At 44.7% G+C, this 21,582-nt stretch overlaps 2 protein-coding genes across 3 annotated transcripts; both read right to left on the bottom strand.

The window, feature by feature from the left end:
* Positions 1–4: 4 nt before the first annotated feature.
* Positions 5–10,572, bottom strand: FYRD1 (FYRN and FYRC domains INO80 complex interactor 1). Of its 2 annotated transcripts, XR_002642811.3 has the most exons (10): positions 10,095–10,572; positions 8,336–8,406; positions 7,489–7,721; positions 6,770–6,906; positions 6,328–6,474; positions 3,229–3,326; positions 2,875–2,985; positions 2,636–2,753; positions 2,322–2,464; positions 245–357 (listed from the first exon to the last, which is right to left on the bottom strand). XR_002642811.3 is itself a non-coding variant. In XM_022560218.2 (9 exons), exons 1-9 carry the CDS (start codon positions 10,242–10,244, stop codon positions 212–214), a joined length of 1,236 nt encoding a protein of 411 aa, XP_022415926.2. In that variant the 5' UTR covers positions 10,245–10,561; the 3' UTR covers positions 5–211. The 2 variants fall into 2 exon arrangements, 1 of the variants encoding a protein (XP_022415926.2); XM_022560218.2 differs by lacking the exon at positions 2,636–2,753 and having other exon boundaries at positions 5–357; positions 10,095–10,561.
* A 4,277-nt stretch (positions 10,573–14,849) lies between these two features.
* PANX3 (pannexin 3) lies at positions 14,850–21,307 on the bottom strand. Its single transcript, XM_089914202.1, is given in 4 exon segments — positions 14,850–15,489; positions 16,970–17,181; positions 19,522–19,664; positions 20,477–21,307. Coding segments are annotated over 4 exon segments (1,176 nt in total). The 5' UTR covers positions 20,658–21,307.
* Between the last annotated feature and the right edge of the window lie 275 nt (positions 21,308–21,582).

Here is a 21,582-nt window from a genome sequence, read left to right as displayed (position 1 = left end):
GCAGAACTGTCAAGAAAAATTTATTACTAAAAATAAAGCAGCTGAAGTTTTTCCCAGGAAAGCTGTCACCATGGGAACCTCCGCGACAAAATGTGTTAATTTACTATCTTCTTCACTTGAGTCGCTGCCTTCTTCCATATAGTCTTAAGTTTTAGTTTAAGATAAAAAATCCATCCTGATGAAAATGATGTGGTCATCGATCCCTTCCTGTTCAATCTGAAGACTGAGTTGGGCTACACTGCGACGGAGACTTCAAGTGCTGTAGGTGAGTATCTACCAAGGGTTCATGTGTCAGGAACATGCGTTGATAAGAAGACACAAAGGCTGTAGGCTGAAGCTCTGGGAGGTCCAAGGATCCTGGAGAAAAAAAATTCCTCAAGTTCCACTGTTGCCTGGGAATCTCAGGAGACTGGCTTGACCAGACACATACGTGTCCTTTTAATTCTTTCAACTCTTTTGCATCTGTCAGCCCAGTTCTGCCCTTGTTTGGTAAGACAGGACAGATACTTACTTTTACAATGAAGAAAACTGTGGCTGAAATACAGCAAGTGGTACTGGAAAAACTGGACAGCCATATGTAAATCAGTGAAGTTACAACACACCCTCACACCACATACAAAAATAAACTCAAAATGGCTTTAAGACTTTTATAAGACATGACACCATAAAACTCCTAGAAGAGAACATAGGCAAGACATTCTTGGACATAAATCGTACCAATGTTTTCTTAGGTCAGTCTCCCAAGGCAATAGAAATGAAAGCAAAAACAAACAAATGGGACCTAATCAAACATAAGTTTTTGCACAGCAAAGGAAACCATAAACAAAATGAAAAGACAACCTACGGACTGGGAGAAAATATTTGCAAATGATGCGACTGACAAGGGCTTAGGTTCCAAAATATACAAACAGCTCATACAACCCAAAAACAAAAAAACAACCCAATCAATAAATGGGCCAAAGGCCTAAATAGACATTTCTCCAAAGAAGACACACAGATGGGCAAGAGGCACATGAAAAGATGCTCAACATCACTAATCATTAGAGAAATTCGAATCGAAACTACAATGAGGTATCACCTCACACCAGTCAGAATGGATCATCAAGAAATATACAAACAATAAATAATGGAGAGGATATGGAAAAAAGGGAACCCTCTTGCACTGTTGGGGGGATGTAAACTGATATAGCCACTATGGAGCACAGTATGGAGGTTCCTTAAAAAACTAAAAATAGAACTACCATATGACCCAGCAATCCCACTCCTGGGCATTTACCCAGACAAAACTATAACCCGAAAATATACATGCACCCCTGTGTTCACAGCAGCACTGTTTGCAACAGCCAAGCCACTGACAGATGAATTAATAAAGAAGGTGTGGCATATACACACACACACACAGAGGAATATGAGCCATAAAAAAGAATGAAATGATGCCATTTGCAGCAACGTGGATGGACAGAGATTATCACACTAAGCGAAGTAAGAAAGAGACGAATACCATGTGACATCACTTATATGTGGAATCTAAAATATGACACAAATGAACCTATCTATGAAACAAAGACTTCACGGACATAGAGAAGAGACCTGTGGTTGCCAAGGGGGAGGGATGGATTGGGAGTTTGGGACTAGCAGATGCAAACTAGTATATACAGGATGGATGAACAACAAGGTCCTACTGTACAGCACGGAACTATATTCAATATCCTGTGATAAAACATAATGGAAAAGAACATGGAAAAATATATATGTGTATAACTGAACCGCTGCTGTACAGCAGAAATTAACACAACATTGTTAGTCAGCTATACTTCAATAAAATATTAAAAAAGAACAAAACTGGCTGAAATAGATCAAGTGACTTGCCTAGGGTTACACAGCATAGTAGGCAGAGACAGAGAAGTTAATACTATCTTCTTACTTCTAGTCCAGAGCTCTCCCTATATGACTCCTATGCCGGATCCCCTGGTCACTCCACTCATTTGTGGGAGGGAATCCACGGGACATAGGCAGGACCAAGGCCATGACCTGATCCCCTTTACTACATCTGAAATTTCAGTCCCACAGTAAACTTTCCCTTGTATTCTGCTTAGGTCTTATTTAGGTTAGAAAATGAGATGCCCTAGCTTCTCAGTGAGCCCTGCCTCACCATGATCTCAGCCACGCCCTGTGACTTCTGCGAGGGTTGCCCATGGCCAGAGCAGGGAAAGCGTCTATCACTCACTGCCCAGATATGGGATACTCAGCGATGGATGAAGAGGGGAGGGTTGCCTAAAAATGGTCAATTTTCGAAGCAGAAGGGAAAAAATAAAAGATACCTTGTAGAATGGGATCATTATGATCTTTATGGAAGGTCTGTCTCTGAAAGGCTTCAAAGCTTGTAGCTGCATCATTCTCTAGCTGTCCTTGGGGCGGCAGACTGTCTCCAGGTTTGCACACGTCGAACTTCACCCACTGGTAACTGCAGGACCAAAGGGATCATTACTGAGTTGTCTGTTGGCCATACAACCCATTCTTCCCTCCAAAGGGATCAGGTATTTTTTTCTTTAGGTCTCTGCCATATATATCTGAAAAACATATTAACTAACCAAAAATGAAAAGCACACAGACAGGCTTCTTTAGTGACACTTACTCTGCAGGACTTCCCAATCCATTTGCTGTCATGGTGCACACAGACGATAAGAACTTCAGTACAGTGGGGTACTGGCTCCTGCTCGCCGTCCAGGGGCCGCAGAGGACCAATACTGTGCCTTGTGCACAGAAGCAGCTCATTAAATGGATGAATGAGCAGAGCAGTGACCGCCAGTTTAGGTCCCTGACCCACCTGGTCCCTGGGGCTTCTTTCAAGGGAATGGATTTGACCCCACTTACTTGACGCATTTTCGAGCTCCTGGACAACTCTGGATCAGGTTGTGGATGGCTGGATGAGAAAACCCAAAAAAGTCGGCTCCAGATGGATGCACGTTGGGCATTAGTTTCCCCCTAAACAGGAGAGGGAGAATTTTAGCTTGAGAGCTGAGGGGGAGATGAGAATGTGGGTATGAACACATGGAATAAGCTTTCCTCACTTGGATACTCTGGAGACTGTAGCTGCTAAGACATTCAAAGGACACAGGATAGCTTTCTATAAAATAAGGGATCTCTACTCATTAAAAGCAAGAGAGAAGGCCTCAGTGTACCCAAAGTGATCTTTTTAGCCTGTCTCCAAGCTGTTGGTCAACTTACATAGCAGCACTTATGGTCTCGAGCAGTTCTGCATGACAGGCGTCTGCAGAAGAGCTGGCAATGGCATTCTGGGGGTCATCTTCAGGAACAATTTCAAACTGAGAATACAAAGGAGCAACGAGGTCAGTCTTCAAGGAGAAGGGGGTAGAGAGAGTCACACTACTGCTATTACTCTTTCTTCACTCTGGAACCTGAAGCTGAGTATACCAGGTAGGAGGTGGGTACCATTCCTAGGGGGCTGTTAGAAATTCCAAGCCAAGAAAACAGAGCAAGTCTTTTGACTGTTTAATTTTGTACTCTTTGCTTGACTCCTCTCCAGAGGCCAACACTTAATTTCTTATATACCTTTCCAGATGCTTTCTTATCCACTTACTTACATTTATAAGTATAAATACAAATGGTATTTTAAAAACAAATGAAATCATTCTCCACATAATCTTAGATTTACTTTATAACGCCTAGGAAGAGTATAGGCCGTTTTGACTGCAAATCGCCATTTCACTTTACTTTTTGAGTTGTAAAATATCCTATTTATAAAAAGAAACTGTTAAATCAAAATTATACTGATACTGAGGAATTTCTGCCAAGAAAGCATTATTGTAACAAGTGCTATCTACCCAACTTAATTCCTTGACCAGTTTTCTATAAAGTTCACGACTTTTTGCAAAAAAAAAAAAAAAAATTTCTGTAACCGCTTCTCTTTAGTCATTTAAACTCCTTAACCAGCTTTCTATAAAGTTCAGTTAAGCAGTTTTTCAATGTTTAATAAAATTATTCCACACAGAATTAATTTATTTTCTGTATATATATATATATATATTTTTTCTTTTTCCCCCCAGTGATGTGCATTATTGATCATTTTTTTAGAATCCAAAAGCAAACCTTACTGAGTAGTTTCTACTGCTGTTAGTTTTCTTCTGTGGTTATTTCATTTGATTCAATTTTCCTGTGTCAATTTTAGAGCTCTTTCAATTTTGTCAGTAATAAATTATCTTGAGAGTAGTTTTAGTCAATGGTTTTGTTACTTCAGTGACATGTTGCAAGTTTAACATTGTGATGGTTTATACTGATTTCTCAGCTAATTCATGAAAAAACCGTAAACAATTATCTTTAAATATTTCAGGATTGCTCTTCTATTTGGTATTGATCATGCCAATTCAATTTTTTATATTGTGTGTAAACTACATATTCTATTTGAGCAAAGAGCAATTAAAAGGCCAAAATGTAGTATTTTGGTTTGGGGATCTTTCCCTACTTCATTCTTTTAACTGCCGTATAATATTACACAAGGTGGATATATCTTAATTTTTAACCATTTTCCTATTGGTGGGTATTTAGGCTACTTTTAACTTCTTGCTATTGCAAACAATGCCACAATTACATTGTTGTATGTAATTCTTTTGTTCACATTCGCACATTTCTCTAAGACATACTAGAATATCTAGAAGTATTCTGGATCAAAGGAGTCACACATTAAAATTGTTGATACTGCCCAGCTGCCTTCCAAAAAAAGGAACTTTACAAATTTTCCCTCCTACTAATGCCATTTGTACTTATTTTCCTACATGCTGGCCAACATCTGCTATTATCTATCTTATATTTGCCTATGAAAAAAAATAAGATCTTTCTGTTTTATTTGCGTCTCCCTACTAGTAAGGTCTGCTCTCATCGACCATCTGCACTGTTTCTGTGAAATGCCTGTTTTATCTGACTGCTTTTTTATCTTAGACCACAAGAGCACTTTATCTGGATATTAATCCACTGTGACATATTTTCTTCTTGTTTGTCGCTTTTAACTTTGATTATGGTGGTTTTGGTAATTCAGAAGTGTTTAAATTTTTAAGAGTCAGATCTGTTACTACTTTCCATTATGGCTCCTACTTTTCACATCTTGCTAAGGAAAACCTTTTCACCTCACCCTAGGATTATAAATATATTGTTCAATATTTTTTAAACATATTTATAGTATAAAACATTTTATAAAGCTAAAGCAATTAAAAGTCATACTGGCATTTATAGACAAATAGATGAAACAGAATCGTCTGGAAACATACTCAAGTATTATATGTATTTAGTATATACTAAATGTGTCACTTGATGTTAGGGGAAAAAAATTAAAGCTCACAATGTACCTGAAAATAATGTCTGGATGGGTTAGTGGCTTAATAAAGGAAACAATAAAAACCCCAAAGACTTTTTTTTTTTTTTTTTTTAATATTTTAGCAATTTGTCTTTCAGAGGAAATTAAGGACCAGCTTGTCAATTACCATTTACATTCTATTAGGATTTTGATTAGATCTTCCTTGAACATATAGATTTGTTATAATTATTGCTACAATGTCGAGACTGTCTGTTAGAGCACTTTCTAAAGAGAAATGCTGCATGGCCAAGGTCATGCAAACTCTCAGCTGCATCCGACAGCGTTCTAACCAGGACAGGGGTGATGCAATACTGTCCACACGCGTCAGGCAGGCCCTCAGCTTCTGCTCAAAGGCTCCTTCCCTTGCTTCCATCTCCTTCCGCCCCATTTTCTAGCGATCTGTAGCATCATCAGACAGTGAAGCCTGAAACTCTGAAAATGGTCTACTTTCCCCCAGAGGAGACTGGGAAAGTGAATTGTCTTGAACCACAGCACTGAGAAGGATGAACAAAGATACTTAATATGAGCAGGACTCAGGTCTCCCAGGTCCTCAAGAGTACGTGCAGTCAGAAACTAATATGCAAGTTCTCTGCTACCTCCATCTTGGTCCCGCCTGAGTTGGCAGAGTGTCAAGCTAATCTTCCCTGAATGTAGGCCTGCACTTTACAAACAAGCAGCTTGATCAGGCCTCACGTGGTCACCATATTGACATTAGCACCAGCACGCTTCAAGGGAATGGGTGTCAGTAGGACAATCACACAAATGCAGATTCACATCCCAGCTCAAATCACTTATTAGCAGAGGTGGGACTCAGGGCCGATCACTTTCTGCATCTTACACACTATCTACCTTGTGTAAAGTGTCTGAATGGGTAATATATATTAAGTGCGTGTCACAGAGAAGGTTCTCAAAAAAAAAAAAAAGAAAAGAAAACCAGCAGTTATTCTTAGAGTGGGTACCTGAGGCTGTGTGCCACCGTCCTTGATCTGACAGGTGTACAGACACTCCTGGTCTGGGCTCTTCATGCTGGCGTATACCCGAGTACTGCAGTAGCCCACAGGGTAGATGGCACCCTCGTCATGGAAGCCAGGTCGGTCGGTGATGATCTATAAAAAAAGATTCCCCCAACCCGCCACTGAGGTCACCAGAGAATGTAGAAGTCCAGGGTACTGCGGTAGCCTTTGGAACCACCTTGGGGCTGCAAAGAGTGACTCAAACCAGAGAGAGGAAGAGCGTAGGATGTGTAGCAGACAAAACTGACCTGGTTTCCTAGGGGCCGGAGATTTTCTGGGGCTGGTCTGGATCAGCGAGGGGCTGCTGCTAACGGGAACAGGGAGGGAAGGCTCAGCCCCACTCCCGTATTTCTGAGCCTCCTCTCTCTGTATGGCTGGTCTCACTCACCTCCCCCAGGCTATACACTGTCAGACCCCCCAGTCCGACGGGGGACACAGGCCGTCCTGAGGGGTCCAGGGCAACGGGCCGAACCAGCTTGCGAGCACCTGTCTCCATTTTCTTTTTCTTGGATGTTTTCTTCAGAACTGAAACGCAAATCTAGGGTCACCCACTTTAGGCCCTTCCCAGTGTTGAGGGGAAGGGAAACCTCTGCACGATGCTAAGAGCAATAAGCCAATCCTGGTTCTACACACTCCCTGAATGGGCACATGGGACTTTTCCCCAAAGCCCTGAGTATTCTTCTAACCCACCCACCTGGCAGTAACCAATTTTGGTATCAGTGCTTAGTATCTAAAAGCCTTATACTTTTTAAGGCCTCTGACTTCATTATAAGGTCAGCGATTTCCCAAGTCATCTGTGTGCTCAAAAGGCCACCAAGCCCATTTCCCTGCCTCTAGGAAAGACTGAACTGAAGGCACCCAGAGAGTCGGGTGTGTAGGAGAAGGGGGAGGCCTTGGCCTGCTCCCATCACGGTTAACCAGGTCTAACTGCAATTCCTCCACCTGGAGTGGCTTTAAGACACTTGGTTTTCAAGGGCTACCAGGGCTGCTTAAGGACCAGGTGAGAGTTTAAGTCATCTCTGTGGCCGAGTGTCTACCAGTTAGTACCAGGTCTTCGTCATTAGTCGTTGAGCCACTGGGGCAACTGATATCCTCTCCCCAAGGTACCTTCCAGTTTGTTGTTCTCTTTGCCTTTTTCTTTTTTCTCCTTCTTGGATTTCTTTCCAAATGGTTCCTCAGCTCCAGTGCTAGGCCCAGAAAGCGGCCCAGCTCCCTGGATAGTTCCCACAGTGCTGGCCACACCGTAAGTCAGGGGCAAACTGGAGCTGTGGGAAGGAGCTGCAACCTGTGCTTCCCCTTCAGTTAGAGCCTGGAGCTGAAGGAGCTTCTTTAGCAAGTACCTGAGGTCGGGAAGGAAAGGGAGCAGAGGTATGAGCTTCTGTTTTATCACAATTCCATATTTTATTCAAGTACTGGGAAAAGCCAGAACTATATACAAAGATTATTGCATTCACAAAAATAAGGTTCTTATTGGACCCCGGGAAAAACGAAGCTCCAGAGAATAATACTTCAAGAAGCTAAGGATAAAGGATTATAGCGTATCTCTTTTGCATCTGGAGAGCTCTTCTAACTGGATGTTGGAAGGTGTTAGGCTTCTGAAGGGCACATACCATGAACTGCACATGTACATGTACTCACGGAGTACTACATATGGAATAAATATATGTAGAATGAAATGCAGTTTCTTTTATTCCTTGGCTTTTATAACTGCAGAGTTATAATAAAATTACTTATAAGATGTGGCAAGAGAGATGAATAGAGCTGTTTCATCATCATGGTCCAACACGACCTGGGTAAACAGGAACCAATACCATAGGTTGTGACTTTGTACCAGATTAGTGGCCAGTGGGCTGTGCAAAGCACAAAAATCCCGATGGAGGAAAATTCATAGGAGCAGAAACACCGTATCAATCACCAAAAAATGTAATTCTGAACACAAAATGAACCAGCTCACCGTCTTTCTTCTTTAGCTTTAAGAAACTTTTCCTCAAGACGAGCAATTTCATCACAAATAGCAGCATTTTCCTTGAAGAAAATTTTGAATATAGTCACACAAAATGAATAACAGATCGAAGTATTACGCTGAGAAGAGGAGCTATATTCCAGACCAAAGTCGTCTGTGTTGCTGGGTGAGAAGGAAGTGCTAGTCTACCTTGCAGAGAAACTGTAAGCAAACCTATAAGTAAAGGTAGGGTCAAGTTCTAATGTGGGCAGAGTAATTAGATAATTTATAGAAACTGGTGCACCTTTGCGTGAAAAGGGGGAGCTATTAATGATTTTGCCAGAACAATATGGCAAAGTAGTAGGGCTGTCCTAGGCAAACCAAGACATACGGTCACCTTAATTAGGGTAGCCTTTAGCAAAGAAAAGGGCATACTGCTCAAATCATAGATGCTTAAACTCAACCCCTGTAAATATGGGGAAGGTCCATTCCCAAGTGCCCTGACTCTTGAGGAGCTTACAAAGCGAACCTAACCCAAAGCATCCCATGTAGAATGAACCTTAAAGAGAAAATATAGGTGGAACAAAATCTAGTCCAGTCTATAAAATTCTTAAATTTCATAACCTATTTATGTGTATTCAAGCATCAGCTTTCTTTACTGACGATTCAATCTAGTTCCCAAGCATGAGTCCTGAGGGGACTGCTCCAATCTGGATGCTCCATAGTTGGGACCTCAAACTTTGAATGATCAAAACAATATCCTTTTTCTTCACAAAACCTTCTGCATAGACTTGGTGGAACCAGTATCCTAACAACATAGGTGCCAAGCTTTAGGTACCTTTGACATTTAGGGAATAAAAGAAAGGTAACATAATTAGATACTAAATCCTCTTAATTCTGCTTTTCTTACTTCTCTCCAGTGTACATGGCAAGTGCCAAATAAATGTTTTTGGAATGAATGCTCTGATTTCCAAACCTTTCCTTATGCTTCCAAAAAAGCTGAGGGATGTTCTAGCTTTTGGTAGAAGAAGAGGTAAGGTAGTGGTGATTCAGATGTGGGGAGATATCTGAGACACCTGCTATTTCCAAGCATTGAGGTGAGCTTGAGCAAGCCAGAATATTATAACACTTGGCTGTGGCTGGAAAACCATTTCATTCATTCAGTAAATCCAGTGCCTCTACAATAAAAGATCGGGAAGACTCAAAAGAGGTTAGAAGGGGGGATTACTGAAAGCTTCATGTGCCTGTTCGTGGAAGGGGTCAGTTATGGGTAAGCGGGGTGCTTGGGAAACAGGCTGCGTAATGGAAGTACTAAAGAAACTAGAATCAGGTGTTTGAGTTGGAGCCAGGGCTCTGACATAGTGCCCTCGAGCAAATCATCTCTCGGGGCTTAAGTGCTGCTACTTTAAAAATAGCACCTCATTCTCAGGTTTCTCTGGAGGCTCAAAGGCATTTCCAAGAGTTCTGCGGTAATAACGATAATGACTAAAACTTATTAGCACAGCTTCTAGGTACCGAGCGCTTTACTTTCCTCATTTAATCTTCATTAAGCCTGCAAGGCAGTTATTAGCTCTCATTTGCAGATGAGAAACCAGGATTACAGGAATTACGTAATTTGTCCAAGGCATGAGGCTAACAAGAAGTAACGTACAATGTAAAACCTAACACTATATTACTACTGTCACTCTGGGAAGGGAAACAGTTCGGGAAAAGATTTCGCGAGTTAGGAGAGGCTCGAGGCTGAGAAGGGCTGAGCGCCGGTCACACTCACAAACACCGTGGCTTTGGCCGCTTTGCGCAGCCGCAGGTACTTGAGCCGGTACTTCTCGTTCTGGCTCTTCTTCGGGAGCTTTTTCATCCTGGCCTTGCCGGACTGCAGCGGGGCCCGCGGCGAGGAGGCCAGGCCGCCCAGCAGGCTCATGGTCCGGCCCCGCTACGGGGGCTCCAGGGAGCGGCCGGCATCAGCTCCTCGGCCAAGGAGTGGCCCCTAGCGCCGGCTACGTCTGGTCTGGGCTGGTGGAAGCCGGCCGCTAGGAATCGACCTCTCTAGAACATTCACGAGGCGCAGGGCTCGGCCACAAATCCTGCAACCAAACCCAGCTACCGGTGCCTCCCTGCACTTCCGCGTCTGCCTCGGAAGTTAGCCGTGACCGGAACTTACATAACGGCGCCGGCCGCGCGTAACTTCCGGGGCTGGGAGTTGGGTCCTCTCGGTTCGGCCGATCCTCGGTTCCGGAAGAGGGGAGGAGAAGGGGAAAGGGAAGGGGAGGGGAAGGGCAGGGGAGGGGAAGGGGAAGGGGCGGGAAGGGGAGGGAGGGAAGGGGAGGGGAGGGAAGGGGAGGGGAGGGAAGGGGAGGAGAAAGAGAAGAGGCGGGGAAAGGGGGAGGGGAAAGGGGAGGGAAAGGGAATGGGAGGGGAGGGGAAGGGAATGGGAGGGGAGGGGAAGGGGAAATGGGAGGGGCGGGAAGGGGAGGGAGGGGAAGGGTAGGGGAGGGGAAGGGGAATGGGAGGGGAGGAGGGGAAGGGGGAAGGGGAGGGGAGGAAGGGAGGGGAAGGGAAGGGGAGGAAGGGAGGGGGAGGAGAGGGGAAGGGGGAAAGAGAAGGGGAGGGGAAGGGGAGGGAAAGGGAATGGGAGGGGAGGGGAGGGAAGGGGAGGGAAAGGGGAGGGGAAAAGGAAGGGGAGGGGAAGGGGAGAGCCTGGGGAGGAGGAGGGCGGCTGGAAACGACTCTGAGACTCGCGTGTGTGTGTTTAGCTGAGGCGTGTTATTGTTGCGCTAAAGTCGCACAAAAATCTTCCCGAAGCCAATCTCATACACGCTTCCGAACCCCACCCACTGCGTTTCAGCACCACTTTTCCACACTTGATACAGACTGGCCTTCTGGACTGTAGGATGCACTCCAACGCATTGCTGGGACTGCTGCTTTCCCTACTTCCTTTCTTTATACAGCTCGCATAGATGTTTCTTGAGGGCCTGTTACGCTGTCCTTTTGCTGGGAGCTGGGATTACAGTGGTGAATAGAAAAAAGTCCTCTGCTCTCAGATTAGGATTTAGTAGGGAAGATGGAAGATTTAACCGGCACTTTTAATAACATGCTTGCACTAAGTAGGCACTGAGTAAATATTTGCCTAATGAAACCAAAAATATGTTTCTGTACCTAAACTTATATGTATATAGCTCTAACTTTATAACCAAGTTCTGTCTAATCATCAAATAAATAGACAGTTCTTTAGAATGCAGTATTGGTAAATGAGCTGGGCTGGAAGGCAGAAGGCTTGTGGTATTCATTTTTCTCCCAGCAATGCCACTAACTAGTTGAGTGAGCCTCTGGGTCACAGGTTTTTCCTCTCAAAACTGAATATAGTCTTTAGAATAATGAGGTGGATAGTTATAAACTGAAAGGTACTCTACTGATATATAATTACCGTTGTATACACTCAAAATTTAGACTTCTGGAATTGTATACGGAAATTAAGGAAAATATGTACAGAGTTAAAACCCTAAGTTCAGTAAGTTACTGGAGAAAAAACTAACGCTAAAATAAGTAACTTACAATGAGCTCAAAAAAGGTTTAGAATCGATAACCCAGGTACTTCATTTCTGGAATTGTAAGAACAGTGACAAGAGTCTTGACAAAATGGTTTTAACACAGAGAGAAAGATTACGAGAGTCCTTTTTGTCCATTCGTATTGAAAGCTGTCCTTTTGGAACTCACGGTTCCAGTATGCTTTTACAAACATACTCAAGGCAACCATATAGATTCATTTTTGGAAATTTGCCAGGAATACTTTCGGTTTACAAAATATCCATAATCATGCCTTTCATACTAGAGACTGGCACTTTTCCTTGGAACCTGAATATAGGTAGTTCTGATTGACAGATTTTCTTTTTTTCTTCTTCTTCTTTTTTTAACCCTTATTTGCTAACTGCCTGATTTATTTGCTGTTCAGCTGTATTTTGTCATTGCAGGCCTTATTTCATTAGAAACATTTCCTTAAAACTTCTAAAACATTTCATGCAAAATTTAGAAAATACAGTGCAAAGAAGATTTTTTTAAAATTCATAATGCTGCCATACGAAGTGAATCACTTTTTTTTTTTTTTTTTTTTTTGCGGTACGTGGGCCTCTCACTGCTGTGGCCTCTCCCGCTGTGGAGCACAGGCTCTGGATGCGCAGACTCAGTGGCCATGGCTCACGGGCCCAGCCGCTCCGCGACATGTGGGATCTTCCCGGACCGGGGCACGAACCCGTGTCTCCTGCATCAGCAGGCGGACTCCCAACCACCGTGCCACCAGGGAAGCCCAAGTGAATCACTTTTAACATGTATGTTTAATTTTTTATTGAAGTATGGTTGATTCACAATACTAGTTTCAGGTGTACAGCATAGTGATTCAGTATTTTTGCAGATTATACTCCATTGAAAGTTATTACAAGATAATGGCTGTGATTCCCTGTGCTAGACAATATATCCTTGTTGCTTATTTTATATGTAGCAGTTTGTATGTTTAATATTTTAATGCATTTTATATAGGTTAGATCATACCGAACATAATGTTTCCTCATTTGTTCACTTACCATGATCATAGTCATTTTGTAGTGCTATTATAAGTTCTTTATAAATGTTATTTTAGATGGCTGCTTAATATTCCAGTTATGGCTTCATAATTTTACATAATTATTTACATCCATGTTTGACTTTCTGGTCATCAGTTGCTGTGAAGGGCATGTTTCTGTACAAAGCTTTTTCAATACAGGGTATTTTAGTGGCTGGTTCTGTGTTCTCCAGACAATGTAATGTTCCTGAGCAACTATTCACTATGTATTCAGAAGACTATTTATTTATTAGTGCCTGTGATGACACAGCCTTTAGGAAACTTATTTAAGAGGAAAAGACAAATACATGGGCCATATTAATATTATTAATACTATTAAGTGTAGTAAGTTTTATCTCAGAGGCAGGTATTGGATGATACAGCAGCACCTAGCTAGGGAAGGAAAGAGGAGATTGGGAAGGCTTCTTGAAGGAAATATGGCTGGGCAGATTTTGAAGGGGAGCTAGCAGTCGGCCCAGTGCAGAACAGAGGAGGGCATCCTGGGCAGTGGGGACAGCATATTCACAGGCTCAGCATCGTGAGAAGTGTGGGAACTGCAAGTTGTTGATAAGAGTGGAAGATGTATGTGGACAGAGGCAAGAGGAGAGACTGAAGGAGCAGGCAGGATTTGGATTGTGAAGGTCTTGTGTACCAACTGAAGAGTGAGGCTTTTACCGAGCGACAACAGGAAGCCATTGATGAATGTCGGTATATCGACCCCTTTGCTTGTTTTAGGTAAACTTATCTGAATTTGTCTAACTTTTCTACTTATCTATATGAAGAGGGGTCGAAATGACTTATGCAAAAATTCTCTGAAGAAATACATAATGTGCAGCTCTACAAACAGCAAATGAGAGACAGCATGGTATTGTGGTCCGAGCATGGCCTTTGGAGTCAGATCAAGGTTCCAAACATAGCAATGGGAGTTAGAAGCTAAGATGGGTAAGAGAGAGTTGGGGACCTGTTTATCCTGTTTAGTTCTAAATGGTTGCTATCAGTGATTGGCTGTAAGTGGAGGTAGAGCATCCCCTGGGGTATTAGAAGCATATCTGGGCCCATCAAGAATTACGGAGTCTGCAGCCCATAATCCCAGCCCTTGGTGAAGTGAGTCCCTGGTTTACACAATGAAAAAGCGTATCTGTACACCTCAAGGCTCCACCCACAGCTGATGCATGGCCCTGGCCTTGTTCTATGCTGTCCTTAAGCCCCAAGAGCAGACGGCAAATTCCTGTCATCAGCATCTCTTGGCCCATCTTGCAGGCCACAGGATACCTGGGCAAGGTTGGTGACTTCCACAAGACAAGCTGGGGTTTGAGGCCACACCACAGGGTTCCCAGGGATTTCATATCTTTATTCTCTTACCAGATTACCCCACTTGCTCTAAACTGAGTGTGTATCCTACAAAGGCGTAAATAGAGTGAGAAGAAACTACCTCCATTTAATAGCCTGTAGAAACCTCTCCCTTTGTACAATGTCTAGACTTTAATATGTTTTTGAATTTTTTAAAATAATGGTAACTTTTATTTTTAAATTTTTTATTTTTTGGTCATGCTGTACAGCATGAGGGATCTTAGTTCCCCGACCAGGGATCAAACCCATGCCGCCTGCATTGGGAGCGCAGAGTCTTAACCACTGGACCACCAGGGAAGTCCCTAGATTTTAATTTTAGTCTTAGTTTTTCTTCTGTCTTCATATTAAGCTCTAGATCTATTTTTTTTTAGCTTTTGGACTCATTAGCTCCAGCTTTCAGATTTGTTTCCATGTATTGATTATATCTTCTCACGTTTGGGATAGCATAATACAGGATGTTCGATTCAGCTAAATGCAAGTTTAGCAATCCTAAAGTGGGTGTTTTTGTATATTAGTGCGTGAGACTTGTGAAGAAGGGGAGAGATTTTTACTTTCCATAAAATTTCTTGCTTCATGGTTTCTTAACTACGGATTTTCATCACACATCCCGTGGGTGAGATGTTTAGGTTTTGAGGGTTCTAAGCCAGCCAATAACGTCATGAAATCAACCACTGTGTCAGTGTTGTGCTTCTGGGTGGTTGTGTCCTTCAGTGCACAAAGGACACTCAACCAGTTAAAAGAGATGAGCTCAGAGACGTTGGCTCAGAGGAAAAGAAGGATCACACTGAGATCATTGATGGGACATCCCAGCATCTTTCTGCTGAGGAGGGCAAAAGCCGGGAGCATCTCATAGATGGATAGGAGCCGTTTGTCCCACCGACACAGCCGCATGTGGTTGTATATTACCACTGGAACCAACAGGGTGTATATTGCTACACTGGAGAGACTAACAATCTGGAAGACAGACAGAGAGGTCAGCCTGCACGTGATCAGATCGGGGATGTGGGTCTCATCATGTAGCAGCCCTGTCTTGATGGGACAGCTGAATTCCTCTTGGAAGAAGACATCCAGGTGGAAGTGGCCAAGGTATAGGTAGGTGGCTGAGGTGAAGAAGAGCAAGAGGGAGTTCCTCAGGAGGTAGGCGGCCACTAGTGAGTGTGAGCGCTGCTTACAGGCCAGGTACCGCTCGAGCAAGGGGAATTCAAAGTATCGTTCTTTCCGAGCCCTGGGCAGGGGAAGAAAGGAGGCAAGATTAGGAGGGACCATTTAGAACTGTATCCTGAGAGAGCCATGTGGGGAAGTAACAGCATCTGTGTAGGCAACACAGCATTACTGGCTCACAGGAATATCTGCCTTCTTTGAGCATAACCCCTCCTTTCCCCAAAGAGAGGTGTGTGAGTGTATCTTAATTCTCCAAGACATGAGTGCAATGCAGTAAACCCAGTGAATGATCAGTGAATAATGAATGATCACTCTGGATTTCTGCCTGGCAAGGCAGACTAAATCTCTAAGCTGAAGTAGGATCCTTAAGAAGCATTAAGACTTATTAACTTAGCACTGGACTGGGATTCTAAATAACCACGTTCTGGTTCTTGGTCTGTTTCCTTTGTGTATGATTTTTTTTAGGCCAGTTCATTCATTTTATAGAAGTAAATCTGCTAACAAGTGTTTGTTGAGAGCTGTGGTGTTCAGGTAGATGTAATCCAGTCTCTGCCCTGAAGAAGCTTGCAGTCTGGCTTGTAGGGAAGGGGCAGATGAAACATGCAAATAGGAAATAAAAATAATGCTCGTTCTGTTGCTGAAATGATGGATACAAACCATGGTAGTTGTAAAAGTTAGGAGAGAGACAAACAGTGTGAGCTGGAGTGTTCAGAAACCTCTACGGAGAATATTGTCTTAGATTGGCCTTCCAAAGGTAGATAGGGTTCATAAAGATAGACAGGAGAGGAGCTTTTTTCAGAGGATAGAGATGTACACAAACCCGAGGCAGAATATGGTTTCTAACCTTAGCTCAGCTGTGCTCTGAGGGGGTCTGCCCTGGCCACCCTATTTAAAACTGCACCTCCCTCCACCTCCCAGCTTTCCTGAGCCCCTTCCCCTGTCTTAGTTTTCTTTATATCACTTATCCTCTACCATATAACTTTCTTATGTGTTATGCCCATTCACTGTTTGTTTTCCCTCAATACAATATAAGCTCCCGCCCCCAGCACACACACACCCCCGTATCCACAGCACCCAGAGCTGTGTCTGGTGCTCCTAAATGACAGATGAATGCTTGAATGGATGAATGGCTTGTTCGGGAGGAAAGCAGGAGACTGCCTAGGTGGAGTGGAAGGTTTATGTCATTTAGTTGTTCCACAGAAGTCTGAGGAAGTAGTTGATGACAGTGTGTGGATGGCCTAGGAAAAGTATCTGGGAGAATTGGGCTGTTTTTCCTGCAGGCCTGGGAGGAGCTACTCAGGGTTCTGAAAAAGTGGTCTTTCAGAGGCTAACCCCTTTGTGACTCAGTGGAGTCACCTATAAACTGGAGGCAGAGTCCTTTCCCTCTCCCTGTACAGAGATGATAGCAAGTCAACGCGGTGACGTGTCAAGAACGTTGAATTCTCGAGAAGCACGGTGCAGGGGACAGTTTAAAGATTACTCTGCAAGATCCCATTTTAGGGCTCGACCGCGTCTTTCAGAAAGCAGTGGAGGAGACAACTCACTTCTCCAGCTCAACCCAGAATGCGTGCGGGTCCGACCCCCGCCGGATCTTCAGCATGTGCTGCACCAGGCGGACGGCGCGACCGTAGGGTCTGTCCAGCCCACTGATGATGAACAGCAGGTCTGAGCTGAGGGCCGGCACGGCCGCATACTGCCCCAGCAGAACCGGCAGGCACATGGCCACGGCCAGGGCCAGCAGGGAGTAGGGGAGGGCCTGCAGGGTGAGAGCGAGCTGAGGAGGGAGGCCCAGGGCGCCCAGACCTTGCAACCTTGCAACCTTGCAGACAGGGTGCTGAGTGAGGGGCTCTCCTTCCCCAGTTCCTGCCTCAGAAGGGGAGGGCAGAGAGAGAGAGAGACAGACAGACAGAGAGACAGACAGAGACAGGAAGGAAGGAAGGAAGGAAGGAAGGGAAAGAAAGAGAGCAAGAGGGAGCGCTAGCTTCCTGTCCCCATTCTCCATGCATGTTAGCCTGGGTAGCTAACCAGAGATCATGGCCAATGGTGGTCATGGCATCCTAGGGGAGAGCATCTTCATTCTCAATCTTCCACTTTTCTTTCTCTGACTGCTCCAGACATCCAGAGTCCATAGCTTTCCAAGTCCTGCCAGGGGCCCCGGCATGGCTGACCTTTACTGTGACCCTCCAGAGAGGAGGTCAGGTCCCATTTCCTCCACGTAGCCTGCCCTGCCTTCTCTCATGGGCAATGGCCTTTTCTCATCCTTGGATTCTTGGTAAGGCCAAACTACGCCATTAGGCACTGTCTTGGAGTCCTTGGGGGCTGTTTCGGGTCTGTTATTTGTAAACTGACATTGGGTATTCATAAAGCTGGTGTCCTCCACTACACTATTTGCTACCTTAGATAAAGGACTTTTCCTTATGTTTCTTATCATACTCACCACACCCAACAGGTTGGACCCACTGTTTTGCCCACAGTAAAAACCCTACTCATAGAGGCTCAGTTAAGTGACATTTTTGCTGGGTACTGAACATGCATTATTCATTCTTCGTCAGGTACTATCAGTATCTCTATTTTATAGACCAAGAAACTGAAGCATGAAAATGTTAAGTGCCCGATACAGGGTTACATGTCTAGCAGGTGAATGAGCAGGATTTGGAACCAGGCAGTCCGATTTTGGAGCTTATTCCCTTAAGAAATACTGGACTATAGCTTCTCCTGAACCATAGATGCTTTTTATTTTAGAGGAGAGTTTGAAGAAAAAGAGAGAGGGAGGCTATTTGATTTGTGTGTGTGTGTGTGTGTGTGTGTGTGTGCGTGTGTGTGTGTTTCTGAACTAAACAAGAGAGACAGGCTAGGAAAGGTATATTAGACCACAAGAGCAAATGAGAACCTTTTCACTCCTGTCTAAGAAATGACGTTTCTTGAAAATGAACTTTTCACCCTAGAGCTTCTGTTTCAGGAGGCTTAAAGTGCAGCCAGAGAATCTGGGCTTAACGAGCACTCAGGCCATCTGATGATCGACAATTTGACTCTTTTCTGACATATGAATCCCCTCTGCAGTACTTTGAACTTGTTACCATCTAGATCCTGCTTGAACACTTCCAGGGACAGACACCTCATAAACTCTTTCCATTAAGTCTCTGGTTTTGTCTGGGTCCTAGAACTGTGGCATTTTGAGGCCCTGTAAATTGTCAGAACTAGAAAACATTATGAGTGACTTCTGATTAAGACTGTGCCTCGGACCTACATATTACTTCTGCTCCCTCATGAAACCCCACTAGAATGACAATAAAGGGACCCAAAAGACATAATCCTATAAGGACAAAGAAAATAGAAGAGGAGACAAGAATAACAAAGTGTTGAAACCTGGGAAGCAGCTGCGTGAAAGAAGGTACCAGCCCGCGGAGAGGATGAGAAGTTGAGGTGGGTACAGCCAGGCTGTTTTCACCACAGAACCAGGAAGACTCAGGGATGGGAGATACCGGGTGTGTCTGAAAATGGGGGCACAGGTGGGGCTGGAAACAGGAATATTGAGAAAACAGATCCGCAGATCCTTTCTGAAACATGGTGCACTCAGCCGACCGCCCTTGTGGTTTATTCTTTGGAAACGTTAAACCAGACGGATTCTGCACTTGGGTCCATTGAGGGCAGGGGAACATACTGAGAACGGGGGTGAGCTGAATGAGTAGTGAATGCTGACACCCACGGCTGAGTTCCCAGAGGGCTGGCAGACGAGCTTGATACCAACTGCATGCTGCCCCCTCCACCCAAATTAGGGATTGAATGATTTTTCTTGGGAAAACTGAGCAGCCCAGAATATCAGATTGCAGGTACTGATATCTGGGGGTTTCCCCAATGAAATGGCCCAGAGGGATTACCTTGAACTGACAGCCTCAGCCCTAGGCACAAAACTTCCAATCAGATAAAAGTGGGTGAGCAAATATGGCCAGATATTTGAAGAATGCCTGAGACGCGAAAGTCAATGAGCAAAATACAAAAGCAGAGGCGGGCAGGAGAGAACCTATCGATGCAGTTCTCCCCCCCCCCCCCGCCACCCAGCCGCGAGGCAGGCTTGACAGAGCCCCTGCCACTTTACCTTGTGAGGCCAGAGGGATTTCGTCCTGTGCTGGCCAGGCTCATCCTGTTTGTGGTGAACCAGTGAGTCCCAACAGGAACTGTCCACGTAGGCAGCCTGCCGGATGCTGAAGTTACTGGGACAGAAGCAGCTCATGGGAGACCCTGGAACAGAAACACAGCTTTGAGGCGGCCCTGAGTTGGGATGGAGGAATGGGGATCCAGGGGACAATCAGCTAAGAGCTTTCTGGCCATTTCTGAATCTGGCAGGCACTGTCTTCTTCCCAGGCCCTAGGCTTCTGGGTCTGCACTGTGGGTGAATGAAGAGGCAGTGGGAGGCTGACACACCTCCCTGGGCAAGGCGGTGAGCTCAGCACACAGCCACAAAAGAAAGCCAGCAATCCCAGTTCTCGGGAAAGTCCATGTTGTCTTTAATAGAGGTGGCAGATTCGCTGTGTTAATCTAGCACCTAGAACACTGGATATACGTGTTTGTTAGTGCTCGTGCATGGGGCTGGGGCTCTTGGAGAGGAAGGAGTGGATTTATTCAGCACCTGTGATGCGCCAGACTCTGTCAGGCACTTAATAGGTTCTCAAGTCAATAATCCTGGAGGTGGGGAGTAGCAAGAAGACTCCAAGAAGATAGGAGATTTATCTGAAGCTTGCCTAATTAAGACCTTTAGAGGTCATAAATCCTGGAGAGATTATAGGATCCTAATCTCTATCATCCACATGAAAATCAAAATAAAAGTTTAGTCATTGCAATGACACAGAACATGCGAATACTGAAATTAAGACAAATATTTTTTATTGGAAAATTTTAGAAATGACTTTCAAAGTTTTTTAACACCTCTGCTTTGCTGGTGCCCCAAACGGATGCATAGTCTGCCTTTTGGGTGATGCCCGGCCCGAGTCATGTGATCTAGACAGTGGGGGCTGACTCACTTCAGGGCGCGCTGGGTCTTGGAAGCCACTTACCAGAGGAGAACTCCTGGGCAAATGCCAGCGACATCAGCAACAAGGGGAAGCCCACGGCTATGAACTTGACCATGCGGTCCAGGGGCAGTTCCAGGCGCAGTCCTTTGAGGCGGGGGCCCCTGCGGTCGGGCAGCAGGGCATCTGAGAGCATGTACTCTGCAGCTGTGTGTGCAAGCGACATGATGCCCCGAACTTGGGCACGGGGGTGGCAGGAGGGGTCCCAGGAGAGTGGAGTCAGGAGGTAGCAGCTTCAGGCAGCAGGCTTTCAGCAGACGGTGCCTGCAGCCCTGGCCTCACGGATATCTGTGCGAGGCGTGGGCGCTGGTTCTCTAAATAACCGGCCAGGCCCTGAACCAGGCACCTGGTAATTAGAGGGAGGCATAGCCTAGTGGGTCCTCGCTGGAGGAGGGTTGGGTGTCAGCTGGGGCTGGTGCCAGGCTGTCCTCTGGATTCTCCCCGAGCAGATGCAGTCCCGTGGCTTTATGCTGCCCTCTCATTAATAAAGTATTTTTGGTGGGGTGGTGGAGAGCAGGAGGGCTGTGGAGCAGGTCCCCCATGTAATTGGTGTGGAATTTGGGTGGAGATTGCTTAGATGTGTTGAAGGCCCTCATTTCGTGGTTTGGGGTGGGAACGGAGCCCCCAAGACTCAGATAGGGTTGCTGCTCCTACATAGTCTTCTTTGTCCCAGTGATGATTTTTGCTTTGGGCCCAGGCTCTTTCCCAGAAACTGATCTGTGTTTGGTGTTACACTCCCTTCCCCGCCTCTGGTCTTTTTCTAAAATGTTTCAACTGTGTATTTACAATTTCCATATATTTACTAAATTTCTTTTTTTTTTTAAGCTCCCGTCAGTTCTCTAGAAAGCTGAGGAATGGGTGGCAGTGTTGAGTAGTAGAAAGAACATGACTTTTGAAATCTGGAGGGAAAAGTCTCCCACTGGAGACCTGGCAGTACTTGTGTTTTATCGCGTGACTGCAGGGAGTCACTTTGGGCTCTGTATTCTCATCTGTCAAATGGTATTATATTGATTGTACAAAACTGTGAAGATTGATGAAGAGCGTTGTATGGGAAGATGTACTGTAAACTGGAAAGTGTAGGGTAAATGTCA

The sequence above is a fragment of the Delphinapterus leucas genome, chromosome 7 (genome assembly GCF_059928025.1).
Source record: "Delphinapterus leucas isolate spDelLeu-1000000601 "Yukka" chromosome 7, BTC_Dleu_Yukka2, whole genome shotgun sequence".
In the NCBI taxonomy this organism is placed as follows: domain Eukaryota; kingdom Metazoa; phylum Chordata; class Mammalia; order Artiodactyla; family Monodontidae; genus Delphinapterus; species Delphinapterus leucas.
Note: the sequence above shows the minus strand (reverse complement) of the source record. Positions and strands in the feature narration are given on the sequence as shown.